At 41.6% G+C, this 14467-nt stretch overlaps 1 protein-coding gene across 1 annotated transcript; it reads left to right on the top strand.

The window, feature by feature from the left end:
• Nucleotides 1-603: 603 nt before the first annotated feature.
• LOC137281223 (uncharacterized) lies at nucleotides 604-12762 on the top strand. The gene is made up of 7 exons (XM_067812352.1): nucleotides 604-938; nucleotides 7130-7418; nucleotides 8043-8159; nucleotides 8760-8918; nucleotides 9424-9777; nucleotides 10440-10793; nucleotides 11802-12762. Exons 1-7 carry the CDS (start codon nucleotides 828-830, stop codon nucleotides 11969-11971), a joined length of 1554 nt encoding a protein of 517 aa, XP_067668453.1. The 5' UTR covers nucleotides 604-827; the 3' UTR covers nucleotides 11972-12762.
• Nucleotides 12763-14467: the final 1705 nt, after the last annotated feature.

Below are 14467 nucleotides of genomic sequence, written 5' to 3'. Positions count from 1 at the left end.
CCATACTTCTGTACCAATATTAATAGTTCCCATAATCTGGCATAAAATAATATTTGAATTCAAGACGCGTACATTAGTGATGGCAATGTTTATACCAGTGGTTGTCCAGGCCCGGAGCTACATTGCGGCGTAAATGTTTTATCTAAGTTCAAAGCACAGACATCAGTGATGGCAATGCTGCTCCCGTGGGTCTGCGTGCATGTAACTGCAAAATTATATTACGGTGAACCATAATTATAAATCTCCATGTTTTACGTTATCCTGCAACTGTTTACTCAATTGTAAATATCTTGCCTTGAGTGTTTCTAATTAAGAAATGATGAATTTCATCGTCGTTGCTGAGAGCAAGCTGGTTGTATGTTGGGTTTTGTAAAAGATTATATTTTATTTCCCGTGTAATCGTACGCATGTAGTACCTTATGTGCGTGTGTAGTTACCGACGTCGTCTTCTCGCTACATCGCGCCTGTGGTATAAACACAACATAAGCAGGTAATTAAAGACATATAAACGACAGCCTTCTTAACTCTAATGAAAAAAGTTGAAAAATGTATGTTTACCACCATGTTCGTACATACCACGTGATTCCAAACTCGTAAACAATCACTCAATGTGTCACGTAGCGTCTCTCCGGGTCGCTATATGCTGCCTTCTTTCATACCCAGGCCCCAGGCTAGGTGATACTCACTCGCAAGCCGTCTTCACAGGCTCAGAAAAGGCGATATATCTTGCCTGACAGGGAAAAAGTAAGTGGTAACACAAAACATGAAACTCCCAGACAACGCTTGGACGGCTAGTGTCGCCTACAGCACGGAAAGGGCTAGATTGTATGTCGGACAAAATGGACCAACCAAACGTCAAGCCATCGTGGATTAGTTTCTTCGACGGCGATGTGTATCATCAGTACCAGTCTTTTGTCAGAACAAGGGATTTTACCAAGGTAATCTGTTTATTTATATGTTAATGAAGACCTCACAACGCCAAACACAGTAACAAATAGTCTCCTCTGTACCCTGTACTTCCGGATCAGAACTGCTGGTGGCCTTTTCTGCATCCGAGAGGTGATGCAAACGTGTTGTAGCAACTTTGATGCATCGATTGCTGCATCATGCAAGATGCAATATCACTGACGTGTACTCTTGTATATACCTGGAAACATCTAAACAACACACTGCACACTTCATACGGCCTAGTCACAACACCATGCAAAACATGATGTAATATATTTTGGAGATTTAGGCATCTGTGATTGCCACAATGGAAACAATGACCATATTGTATTCCTTCAACCCCTACTTTCACATGTATAACTGGGGCGATGGTGTAGCCTAGTGGGTAAAGCATTGGCTGGTGACGCCGAAGACTCAGGTTCGATTCTCAACACGGGCACAATGTGTGAAGCCCATTTCTCGTGTACCCCGATGTGATGTTGCTGCAGTATAAAACTATACTCACCCAGTCACATGTATAACTGCATCGTATTTAATGCCGTATTTTGCAATCGGTGTAAGGTTTGGAAGGTTACCTTTACCTTAAATCATGCATACTGTGTTGTTTGTAGGGCGTTGTAAATTAGAAGGATCTTCTTTTAACTATAGACTAGTATAGGTGTTGTTCTGTTCGAACATGCACTCCGTTTTATAAATGATAACGACATTCAGATTGACACAAACTCGCTCAGAATGATTGATCATGCTCTCTACCCAAGCAAATTCATTAGATAGCTTCCAATGCGATTCGGAACACGTTGTCCTTTAATCGTACTAGTCAGATCTGCGTAACACGTAATGACAGGCGTCTTCTGTCATGGTTTATGGGAGCTCTTGTGATGCTATGTGTCATGTTGGTTGATTCCATGAATGAGTTCTTTCATGTGGTAGGAACAGCAGCTTAGGGGGTAAACAGTGATGATTGCTTGATTGTGCAAATACGGTTCAGCCCTGTGACGTATGGTCCTATAGACAGTAAGTTTAATTTGTTGTAACATCAAGCTAAGTATACTATGTTCACTGAATACATGTGTATAACGTTCCATTATGGTATAGTGCAGTCATTCCCCATGGCAATCGTTAAGGTTGACTCACATTTCATTCCAAACGGTACAGGAGGTCAGAGTTTGATATTTACGGGCGGAATATTTAGTATCCAGACAAGGAGAACAGCTTCCATCTACTGGAAGTGTTCTCAGCATGACATTTTTTAAAATGTATTTGTCATGGTGTATAATACATGTGCATTTATATACTGTCAATACAAGGCGATGTAGATTATTAATACGTGTCATGTTAAAGCAAAAATGGGTTCGATCAATATTCTGTCACAGGGTTTCCTTAAGTTAAAGGGTTTCAATATTTACAGGGTCATTCTACGCAGTGACTAAATATCACAGGTGACCAAACATCACAGGGACCAAATTAAAAAGGCGCACCTTTTGTTGTAGGGGATATTTCCTCGCTCCAGTGAGCTGGAACCCTGAAACAAAAGGTGTTGCATAAGCGAGAACGACCCAAAACAGCAATGATTGTCCATGAGTCTGTACACTCTTCATATCTGTGTTATGCGGATAATGCAGACAAATGGTACAGTACTGGTACGGTTTTTTGTCTCTGCAGTGCGTCTTGGTGAACTGGTGAGGATGTCTTGGCGGTACTTGGTTGTAGCATCCTTGAACCTTATGTTCATTTTCAATCCATCATCTGACGCCCTCTCTTGGATCTCAGAGACGAAGACACATGAGAAGTTTGGGTGTTTGTAATGTGTCTTCACTTGCCCACCTTGGGAAAATTGGTTCTCTGATTAAAGAAATGAACTGGTCTAACCAACCTTATTCGTTCGATTATATATCAGTGCTTTACCACTCCCACCAACGGGACAAATGGTTAATAATGATCGGGACGTGTGTGTCTGTTTAATATTTGTGAAATTTCTCCCATAGGTGTTTTTATTAATGATAAAAGTAATACTGTAAAATATAACGTTCATATCTATGCATCGCAGGATTTACTTTCGTTTCTTACTGCGTTTAGTAATTAACAAGGTGGTAAACTATTTTTTTCCATATTATATCCATTCATTCAATCATTCATTTTTATTTCTTCGTGTGTGAGAGAGAGAGAGAGAGTGAGAGAGAGAGAGAACTAGAGAGAGAAGGGGGTGAGGGGAGGGCCCATGCAATATGAACAGTGCCTTAGTATACTCGTTTCACGGACTAATTTTATTTGAAAAAAAAGAACAAAAACATGTGCATGTATCACACGAAAAAATCATCAAAAGGACCGCCACTGGACAGTTATTCATCTTTGATCATAAAGCCCCTGGTTTATTGCCAAGCATTCGAGAAATGTTTTGGATTTTCCATTAATATTAGAATGTTGTCAACATCTTTCCTGGTCATCAATCAGTCTTCTTGACACGGGTGTTGTGATGTGTGGACATGCTGTAAAGTAAAAGTTGTTACATAGTTCACAACGGAAAGTAAACTCCACAATCAGAGATCCTAACTCACTCGCAGATACACACGCTACGTCTTCGCCACCTGTCATCGACATGTTCCAGAGAAAGCAATGATCAGCACCCGGTCGAACGGCGAAACACGCCATGCATGACTATGTAGTGGGGTTAGATCGTGTAAAATTTCCATATTCACTGTTAAGACAGAGTGAGCAGTAGAATTCCGAGTATGTCATAGGCATGTGTGAATCACTTACTACAGAATACAATACAGTGGGAGCTGTCAAAACCGGCATCTGCCTAATCCAGCAAGTTGTCAACACCGGCATAAAATCCAAGTCCCTTCCATGGCTTGTACAATTATCATCAGCTCTGCAATCCGTAACATTGCCTAAGACGGATTATTTCGTCAGCACCAGAATTAGACAGTTTCCACTGTATACCCAGTGCTGTCTGCCCTAGCACGACGTTGTGACCTGAGAGTTTTGCTTAAGATAACGGAAAGTTGCCAAGTGGACTCACAGGCAGTAAGCCATGCCCAGGACAAAAGCTGTTGATATAAAAATGCCACACAAGTTCCCATCCCGTGAAGAAATGCTGTTGTTTTTTCCAGATACAATATTTTCGCAGAAAAATATGAATATATCGCAACCAAATCTCATGAGCAAAGTGCTCCAGCAGGAGAGCTCAGCCTTCCATCTTCATAATTTATAGACCTATGTACTGGCAAAAAAACTGTATTGCAATACATTTTGATTCGTGTACCAGTATTGCAATACGGATTGCAATATTTTGGGAACTGGTACTTGACAGTAAGTGACACTATTTGTACTCGTCAGTCCTATTATACTACAGTTAAAATCCCTAAAGTACATGTTTGGGTTCTGATAACAACAATCTCAAAATTAGGTTGCATAGTCAGGGATTCTGGTTTCTTTTTTATACAGTTTATCATATTACAGTACCCCAGTCTAAGTAAACTTAGTCTCGGCATTATTCGTTACTCTCCCATGCTGAGTCTAACAAACCCTAGTAGGAGGTCGCGTCAGGTACCCTTTGGAACTGATCAGTCATAACACAGCTTACCAAATCGCTAAGGCTAATATTTCCATATCCCTTTTGAACTTTTTCCTCGAGAAGGTTTGTACCCGAACGATTCCGAATGCTATTTTCCGAACGGTTGCTTCCGCGTGATGGGCACGGAGCAGGCCACAACAGTCGCTGAAAACAGTGTTTTGACAATATTCAATGATAACTTCCTTGAAGGGCATTTTCGACGTTGTACAGGCGAAGGAAAACCTAAACTTAGTCAACTTCTATATTGGAATGGGTGCGACGTTTCGATGGACTTGGTTTTCCTTCAGTATTCAAGGATGTCAGCTTGCAAAAAATATTAGCCAGTGATAATCATGTCAACCCGCAAGTGCATGTACTGCACGTCAAATATTTGTGTTTTTCGTAAGTCACACCGAACCAGTAACAGTAGCTGTTGTGTGATTGGTTAAATCCGTTCGACCGTCTAGCGTTTGATTGGACGGTCATATAGGTCGCTCAAAGGTTACCTGACGCGACCTCAACTAGGGTTTATGATTATAAAAACGAAAACATCACAAGTGTTCTTTACCCAATATACCGTTTCTCAGGAAAAACCAATGCAATACTAATTGTTTTAAAAGTCTGTTGCGATTAACCGGTATACCGTCAACACCGGGCAGACCCCTTAATGTATGCGGCAATGATTCTCAATAGACAGTGTAAGATGAGACGTATTGGCCACAGGGCTTCTAGCATGTTTATCAACTCACGCGTGTGACATACGGTCTGCCACCCCGTCCTGCCACATAACCCTTGATGGACAGTTGCCGACAATATACATGCCAACAGAAGAGTTACCATGACAAGTTAAGTCACTAGGCCAATCCGTGGATGTAACGAATATCCCTCCCCCGTGTGTCTTTGGTATCATCATAAGTCTGAATGACACGACCTCAACACATGGTATTAATATCCAGAGGGTGTGGAATGGTGTGATCACAAGACCTACCGTCTGGTGCACACCCTACGGTATGCACCTGTTCTCATGGGTATGTCTGGGCGGGCCTTGTTGACCTGACACACTATATCAACACATTATAGTATGACAAGAAACTATTGAGAATTTAAAGATTCAATTTTTGAAAAATATTCATATTTTTCACTCAGTACTCACGTATTATGTGTGAATATAAGCAGAACATAACTCCAGATTCAAGCACAGGGGAATCGTTGGTATTTTGTCGAGCCACCATGGCATAGTACCGATGGCATAGTCAAGCAAGGCATGGCACTGATGGCATAGTCAAGGCAGTCCTAGTCAATGCAGGCATAGTACTGGTCAAAGAAGCCAGAAAGTCGTGGTCCTTGCTGTCCCAGTATCGGACCACCTCTTCTTTCATTTCTGCAATAGATGTCAGATTTTTCTCATTGACACTTTCCTTCATAAGTCCCCAATTGTTTTTCTGTTGGATTTAGGTCATGGATATAGCTTGGTCAATCTATCAAAGTCATATTTTGGGACCGCAACCAGGCGTACTTTGAACGATGTCTTGGCTCGTTGTTCTGCTGGACAATCCAAAAATTTCCATAGAACACGTGATCAGATGGAAGAAAATATCCCTCGAGAATATTAAACATTGTGTACCGCTCACTGTTCATATTCTCTTCAAATACACAGAAAGGCGGTGCCCCTAACACAGGTGTGCCACACCACACATTACATTTCTGTAGTCTGTAGGTCTTTTTCAGATGGGTCCAGAATTTCAGTGTATTAGCAAGCAACCACACGGAACTTTGATCTGAGAAAGTCGCACTGTCCCAGTTAATGCCTCTAACTGTAACATACTCGAATATCACATCGAGTGCATACACTCCGACTGTGTGGTACCTGTCTGACCACATGTCATCATTCGAATTTATTACATGTCTCTCGAATGTGCAGCAAATTGTCCTCGTAAGTCTGTGATGTACTTTCGGCATACCTGAAATGATTTAATGACTAGAGAAAATGAACTTCCCTTTTCATATCCCACTTCTACAGAAATGAATGTAAACAGAACGTTTCTGAGTACAACATTTATCGGTCTTTGGGCATCACATCACGTAAGGACGTAACTATACAGAGTATACTCAGTATATATTGGAATGTACTTAACAGAATGATGGTGTTTTCATTTCACGATGGCACTTTTCTGCAGGCAGACACAAGACACAAACATTATAACACAAGTCTGTTGTAAATTATCGCAGAATAGATAGAGATTCAAGTGGACAGAGTCAAACACTACGTGGAACACGGTGCATCAGCAATGAAAGAGACCACTTCACTCCGTTCTCTTTTAACACTTTTGCCACAAATAGCATCGGGATTTTTTGGGACTCATTTTTTTTAACATTCTACGCATCAAACATAAAATATTTCTAATTGAAAAAAACAAACATCTTCGCAACAGCTTTAATTGCGTGCCCTATCTTCCATAAGTTGTGCAATGTGTTTAACTATCCTTTGGAGAAAACATGTTGTTACATTGTAAAATTGCGTTGTTGTACTGTTTTGGTGAACTCATTAACCACGTGGTAATATCACTGCGTAATATATTACAATATCACGAACCAATTAAGATCTTTTCCACTGACTACATACAGATCCTCCAAACACAACGTGCCGAGGATATGTCTAAACTGCAGGATCTCAAACCATGGCCTCAACAGGAAGTGGCGTCACATCCAGCAGATGACCCAATCACAAACCCGGATGCAGAATACTCGGAGATACCTGCAGACAGAACACTTCCGCCCGAAGTCATCTTCCCCTCAGCCGAGGAAGCCAAGGCTCGAAGAAAAAGAACTCGCACCTACGTTCTGCTCGGTATCCTCGTCATGTCCTTAGTCGCCATGTTGGTGGCTCTGCTGCTTCACTTCCATCTCCAGAAATGTGAGTACACAAAGACATCACTTTCGCTAATATGTCTTGTGAAGTTCTTATGATATTCAAGACGTTTATGACAGGTTATGATCATCAAGTTGTTAACATTCCACCTGCCATCATTCATTGCGTGCGAGATTGTAATTGGCTGACATGGATGTCTTGTACGGCCGAGGTAGACGAGCTCCATTAGTGACCTTGACCCTGCATCGAGTTCTCACAGCCCTCTTTATCCAAATGGCGCTGTTGCGACTGTGGCACTCATGACAGTTATGAGCAATATGTCTTTTTCATGCAGATAATGAGACATTATGCACTGTGACGGTTTCGTAATATTTAGTGTTGGAACAATGTCCCCTCGTTGTGATTTCACGTCTAAAATCAGAACATGTTGCACTCTGATCGTGCACAACAGGTACGTTGTTTACATATTCTGAACCTAGAGTGCTGACATTCTTTTCAAATAAACGTTGCAGGCGCGGTTTCGAAGCCCATGTCTTGGTGATACATTGCCAGAGAATTGCTGAAAGCTGCATAAATTGTTACTGATTGACTCACTCACTCAGAAGTAACAAGATATATTTTGTATTGTGTGCTGGTGACATATTAATATAAATAGTGTTTCTCTCCCAGCTCTGTTTGGGAGCGCCTCCCGTAGGGGTAGTGTTACAACACCCTTACCCGCGGGCTTTGGAAGAATAAGCTCCCTCCAGGCCACGGACAGGTCGGGCGCGAGTACGAAGAATGGAAGTAAGTCTCGGTGGCTGTACAGATATAGCAACAGATATAGCTAATATTGAAAATAGTAACAATAATCGGCAGTGTGCAGTTTAGTGTCAATAATTATTGGGAGCAGTGTCCATGAAACAGGAGGAACAGCAGCTGCAGTTGTAGCAGCAGTAATAATGGTAGGAGTAGTTGTCGAAGAAGAAGAAACTGTTGTAGCTAAAGTAGTAGTAGCAACAGCAGCAGCAGCAGTAGTAGTAGTAGTAGTAGCAGTAGTTGTTGTTTTGGTAGTTGATGTACACGGTAGCATATATAGCAACAGCCATAAAATAGTATTTATATTCGTAGTAGCAGTAGTAGCAGTAGTAGTAGTAGTAGTAGTAGTTGTAATACTTGTCGTAGTTCAAGGAGCAGCGGTAATAGTAGTAGCGCTAATTTAAAGAGATAAAGTTGAAACAGACACAGCGGGAGCTGATTTTGTAGGCGTAGTTCTAGACATAATTAGAAGTGGAGGACGTGGTTGCACGGGTATTGAAGATACGCTGCGCGTCAGGAAACTAGAGCTGACAAAACAAACCACCTTACCATATGTCGTTCAACTTATACTAATATTTTCGTCCACAGCCTTTTTCCATCATCCGGATCCTAATTTTTTGAAAACTATATCCCGAGACGCCAACAAAGTCATCGGTGATTTACCTCCCTTTGAACCAGCCAAGTTCCCAAGTGACGTCACCATCCCTACATCCGGAATAGAGGCGTCAGTTTTCGGCATTAGGCCAGGTAAAGTAGACTCTTTCAAGTTTTTCATGTGCTCAAAACCAAACGCCAGCTACAAAGTCACCATTTAACAAGTTTTCCATATCGCCACGAAACCATAAATTGGGAGTTTTCTGAGGTTACAAGAGCGGTTATTGTGCATTCCGATCAGAAATGTATGCCTCATATATAAATACATGACCTGAACCCAATCCTCAAAAAGCCTCTTTGTCGGAGCTACGTCAAACTCACTTACCTCTAGCGAGGACGGGTGGGTAGCCTTGTGAGTAACGATTTTGCTTGTCACTCGGAACACATGAGTGCGATTCCCCACACGGTTACGTGAAGTTCAATATTGTCTCAAGACAAAGTAATTGTGGGGTGTGGATTCCGGGTTATTTATCATAGAAAAGTGTGTACCACTGGGTAATTGAACAGAGGGTATCTCCGTTGTAGAGCGTGGATTCCGGGTTATTGATCATAGTAAAGTGTGTACCACTGGATAATTGAAAAGAGGGTATATCCGCAGCTCCCGTCATCATTGCGACCCCAAATGTTGTTTCCACACTGTTGGAGCGGGAACTGCAGCTTAAGTGTCTGATCCGTGGAGAGGGAGACTGGCAGAGTGTAGCCATTGTCAGGTTGGCTGAGTCGGGGACAGGAGACACGGTGGAGGTGGCCAAGTTTTCCATAAGGCCTGATGCAGGATCTATGCCAAGGAACGACCGGAGGGTAACATATGACGTCAGAAAGTCCGGAAATGACGTCACGTTCATTGTGACAATTTCTCATCCGGTGTGCAGCGATGACGGGTTTTATCAGTGTATGGTAACCTTGACGCCTGGCGTCGTGATGACCTCAAGGTTCAGAGTAACTCTCTCATGTGAGTACCACATACTCTTAAATAACGCAACACGCCAAATGTAACGCCAAAACGATTCACAATGCGTGTCACAGATACTCTCAACAAGTGAAACAAGCTTGTGTTTGTGTCTGTGCGTGCTTGTGTGCTCGTATGTGCAAGGGTACATTGCATATTGTTTACCTATGCATTAATTGGTCTTTCCTGCATACAACTACTCTCAAATGGTAAAACCTAAATATATAGTTCATACACATACTTATAGTTAACGCAAATCACTAAATGTGAATGCGAAAGGGTATCTTCGAAAACGCAAACCTCCCAAAACACAAACTCGTTAAAACAACACTTTTTATGGTTGGTTGCATCCGTGATTAGTAGGCTATACCCTTGATTAAGAAAAAATGTATCACCCGCGTAACCTGTCTTCACAGTGTAGCATGTGATCCCTTATTTCCCAAATAATTTCAAAATAATTCAAAGTTGTAAAACGATATGCAGCTAGGTAATCTGATAATGATAATAATTTACCAGAAGCATGGTACACATATTTCATGATCAAAGATTTATTAAATCCTGTATCACGTGATGACTCTGACCAGGAGTTGGATGCTTATAGTGGATTCTGTATATAGTTCAATACTCAACACGCTCACTTAAACAGATTCAATGTTCTCTTACAGCTCCCTCCCAGGGCCCCATGCTGCATGTACCAGACGAGATAGTGGAGGACAAACCCACCCGGATGAAGACCACGTGGGACGCCGGACATCCAGAATTCAATGGAATTTTAGAATGGGACATTTTGGACAACAGCACATGGACCGAGCTGCCCTACACGGATTACCAAGAAACACATACTCGAGCTAACTGCTCCACGATCATAGAGAGTCAGTTCCTCGTGACGCCCAAGCTGGCATGGAATGCGACAAGGATCCGAGCGAGTGTTATTCCCACCCCTTCGTTTATGGACACGGAGGATGCAGCGGCTGCTGTCAGTCTGGAATCTCAACATGAAGAAATACTAGTAGTGCCAGGTAACGTGTACAGACGCAGATAAATCGGGAATACGTTGACAGCGTTCTGCAGAAATAACATATTACGTGATTACTGGTAAACAAGGATGGGTCGGACAGACGTAGAGAACGCGTTCACTAGAAGTAGGCGGTTTACGCAAAAGAGCAAACCAATTTAGTTTGTGAAAGGGAGAGCAGATGCAGGCTAGTGTTCGCTCAGTTCATGACGATGAAACTGCGCACGCCTTGCTCATAAGACTCTTCATCCATCGCTTCACACTTTATCGCGGACAACGTTGGGCACAATGACAAGCACCAGTGGGCGGCACACATATACGTGCTAATATGGTTCAGTTGTCAGGTCGGTGCTTAACTTATCCTAGTTTGTCTGTAGTTTGTATGAAGGCTACAAATACATATTGTGTCCCTAATGATATTCCAACATACTGCTGCTTGATAACTGCCTTTTATCTTCTCTTTAAAAAAGTATTTCATTGTTTCTATTGCTCCGAGAAAATGATAAACAGCCATTACTCGTACCTAATTATCACGCTGCTACTGGCTAGGGACAGAACTGTATGCCTTATGTGGCAGATATGCATGGCAGTGTATCCCAATTGCGTGGATCGAAGATAGCACTAGATTGTTTCCAGACTCAAATATGTACAGACTGCCATGATACAGTTGGCTATCGACCAGTGAATATCAGGGTTGGAATTGGTCTACAGCAACCCATGCGACTAAGGGGATCGGGTGGTCAGGCTTGCTGACTTGATGGACACATGTAGTCGTATCCCCAGGTCGATGTGTATGCTGTTAATCATTAGATTGTCTGGTCCCAACTCGAGTATTTACAGACCGCCGCCATATAGCTGGAATAGTTCTGAGGGCTGTGTTACGTAAGAAAACAACTAAATCTTTCGCAATATTGATTAAATAAACGAAGAAATATTATTACTATTAATATCATATGCAGGCAATGGTTCGCAGATCTGATATTCCAATAATATAGCACATAACTTGTTTCAGCTGATGTGTGTAGCGGTTCAAGTAACGGGACGTTCATCAGCCACCCGTACACCTGTCACAAGTTCATCAGGTGCATCGATAACGACATCTTGGTGTTTGTGTGTCCATCTAACCTTTGCTTTGACCTTGACCCCGAGACATGTGTCAAAGCATCTGATCACGTGGTATAGTCCTGCGCTTTCGCAACCAACAAGAAAATCAACAAACACTGACTATTACATGCGTTGTCAAAGATTTGTAGATGCGTTATCCGTCATCTTGTTATCAGAAATAAGTACTCTTCGGTGACAGACTTCTACGGATAAGAGCCGCATCCCTTCAACTCGCTCATCCCTGAAGACCTTATCAGCTTTAAGTGATGAGTTTATACCTTGGAGAACGTTTTACTGATGGCTTGTGTTCCAGTTATGCACTTGTCACCGTCAACGTGCCTGTTATGCCTAATGGCGGATAATCAAGACTTGTTATTGTCTAGCTTGGACGTATCACATTGACACAAATTACATATTGTTCGAATACGGGATCCTGAACGTGTGGCAACTTTTGCCATTTCTGTTATCTAACGTATACGCCAAACACGTTCATTTAAAAAAATGGCTTAATAGACTTCAACGTTGTGCAACGTTGACATCTTCGCCTAGGCTAACATATATTCTCTGAAATGAACAGGAAATAACTGTGCATAAGAAGAACCATTAAATATAATGAAAAAACGGAGTCTACACACTTTCTTCATTTCCTGAAAATGTGAATAATGACTTATTCACATATTCTAAACTTGCAGGGGTTTTCTTGGACTGCGTCTTATCTCGACTATTTACCTACAATAAAACATGAACCGTTAGTGAACAGAACAAACCTGTGTCCAAAAACTATCATGTAAAAAATGAAACTAATGACTCTCCTTGATATGGCTGCTAGACTTCTCTGCGCCACACTTAACGTCACATCCAACGTCATATCCAACGTCATATCCAACATTACGCCAGGGAACCGACACACCGTCATATATCTGAATTTCTCATTAATTCAAGGATTTAAACACGTATTGCCCATGTCAAATATTTGTCATCTGATATGTTACTCAAGTTTTGGTAATAACTGCTTTTCCATCCATATGTCTGGGTAACACTATCTACAGTCTGTTATCCTAGCTGAAATCATCATGGAGACTACCAGCAGTGGGAAAAACAGAGCTTGTAAAGTAAAAAAGGAACTAGCAAAAAAAATTACATGCAAGACGCATTGGTTGTTTTCAATGTTTCTGCCATCATTCCTCTTGAGAAGAAGTGACGTCGCGACTGGTGAATGAAGATGACACCATGCGCAGTGGCAGATTTATTACCGGACGCCCCGCATGTGTACGGACTCATGGGGGCACATGTCACACCTCAATGTTACATAAATGAGGTCACTAGTAGGGAGGACAACATCGAGACATATCAGTTTGGAACAAAATACACCTTTATAATGGACAGTGACTATATCGTCCACAGACACAAACGTGTTTGTGATATGGTATATATTTCATCTCTGTAGATCTCTTCATGTGTACATTTGATTGTTGATCTGAACATTTCATAGTTCATCTGCTGAACTGAGTGAACTCTCTCATTGTACTGTTTCCTGTATTCTCATATACTAGTATACGGATAGGACTTTCCAGAGTTTTACATATTGGAGTACTTAGCATCTGTTGTAGAAATCTGTGAAGCTTTATCCTCACCGAGGACTTACACGTATTGTGCATTAAAGACGATGAGTTATGATATAAATGTATTTTTTAAATTTTAATTCGATCACACACACACACACACACACACGCACGCACGCACACTCATGTCACAAAACGACAACACCCATGGAAACTTCGATTGCGCCAATAACATAAAGATATCTGAGTTGTATGTAAGTCTGCAGGAAAACAGTTAAAATATAATGTGGTGTTATTTCGGTATAATATTCAATAGTATTGTGTAAAAGACATAACATGTTCATACGAACGCTTAACCATGTTCAATTAGTTCATACTGTAATTACAGCACGGGTCACGCCTGTCATGCACCTCAACAACCCCCAGCTGTAAGGAATCGGCGCTGCATCCGTTACATCATTAATCTGAACATTACCGCCCATTACAGATGAAACATTCTCCAAATCAACTGATGAGGATAAACAAAGTTGAATCTTAATCATTTAAGTGTCCCTACATTATATACTATCAGGTTAAGACGGAGAAGATGGACATTTTCTGGACGTTACGTCTCTTCGTGTTGTTGCAGTATCGAGTAGTTCTGCGAACGCTGCAGGTAGTTCTAAACAAGTCTCCATTACCCCAAACAGTAGCCACAACAGAGTGACGCTTCCTTCCGTCTAAGGGAGGTAACTCTGCCATGCCTAGTCGGGAAGCCAATGTTCTATACCGTACGATGTACTGTATATTGGTGTCTGAACACTATCGACACATATCCGCTCTTTATATAATCGGATGCGTTGTGCTTTTTGAAAAAAAAATACTGTGATTGGAACAAATATCTACAGTAATCATATGAATCATTATGTTAATTACCTGCTGGATGCAGCGAATGACCAGGTCATGGCCAACCCAGCACAACTGAATACCCATCAGCGAAGTTTGGAACTGAGACATAGCGTTTTCAGCAAAC

Source organism: Haliotis asinina, chromosome 4, assembly GCF_037392515.1.
Source record: "Haliotis asinina isolate JCU_RB_2024 chromosome 4, JCU_Hal_asi_v2, whole genome shotgun sequence".
Taxonomy (NCBI): Eukaryota; Metazoa; Mollusca; class Gastropoda; order Lepetellida; family Haliotidae; genus Haliotis; species Haliotis asinina.
Note: the sequence above shows the minus strand (reverse complement) of the source record. Positions and strands in the feature narration are given on the sequence as shown.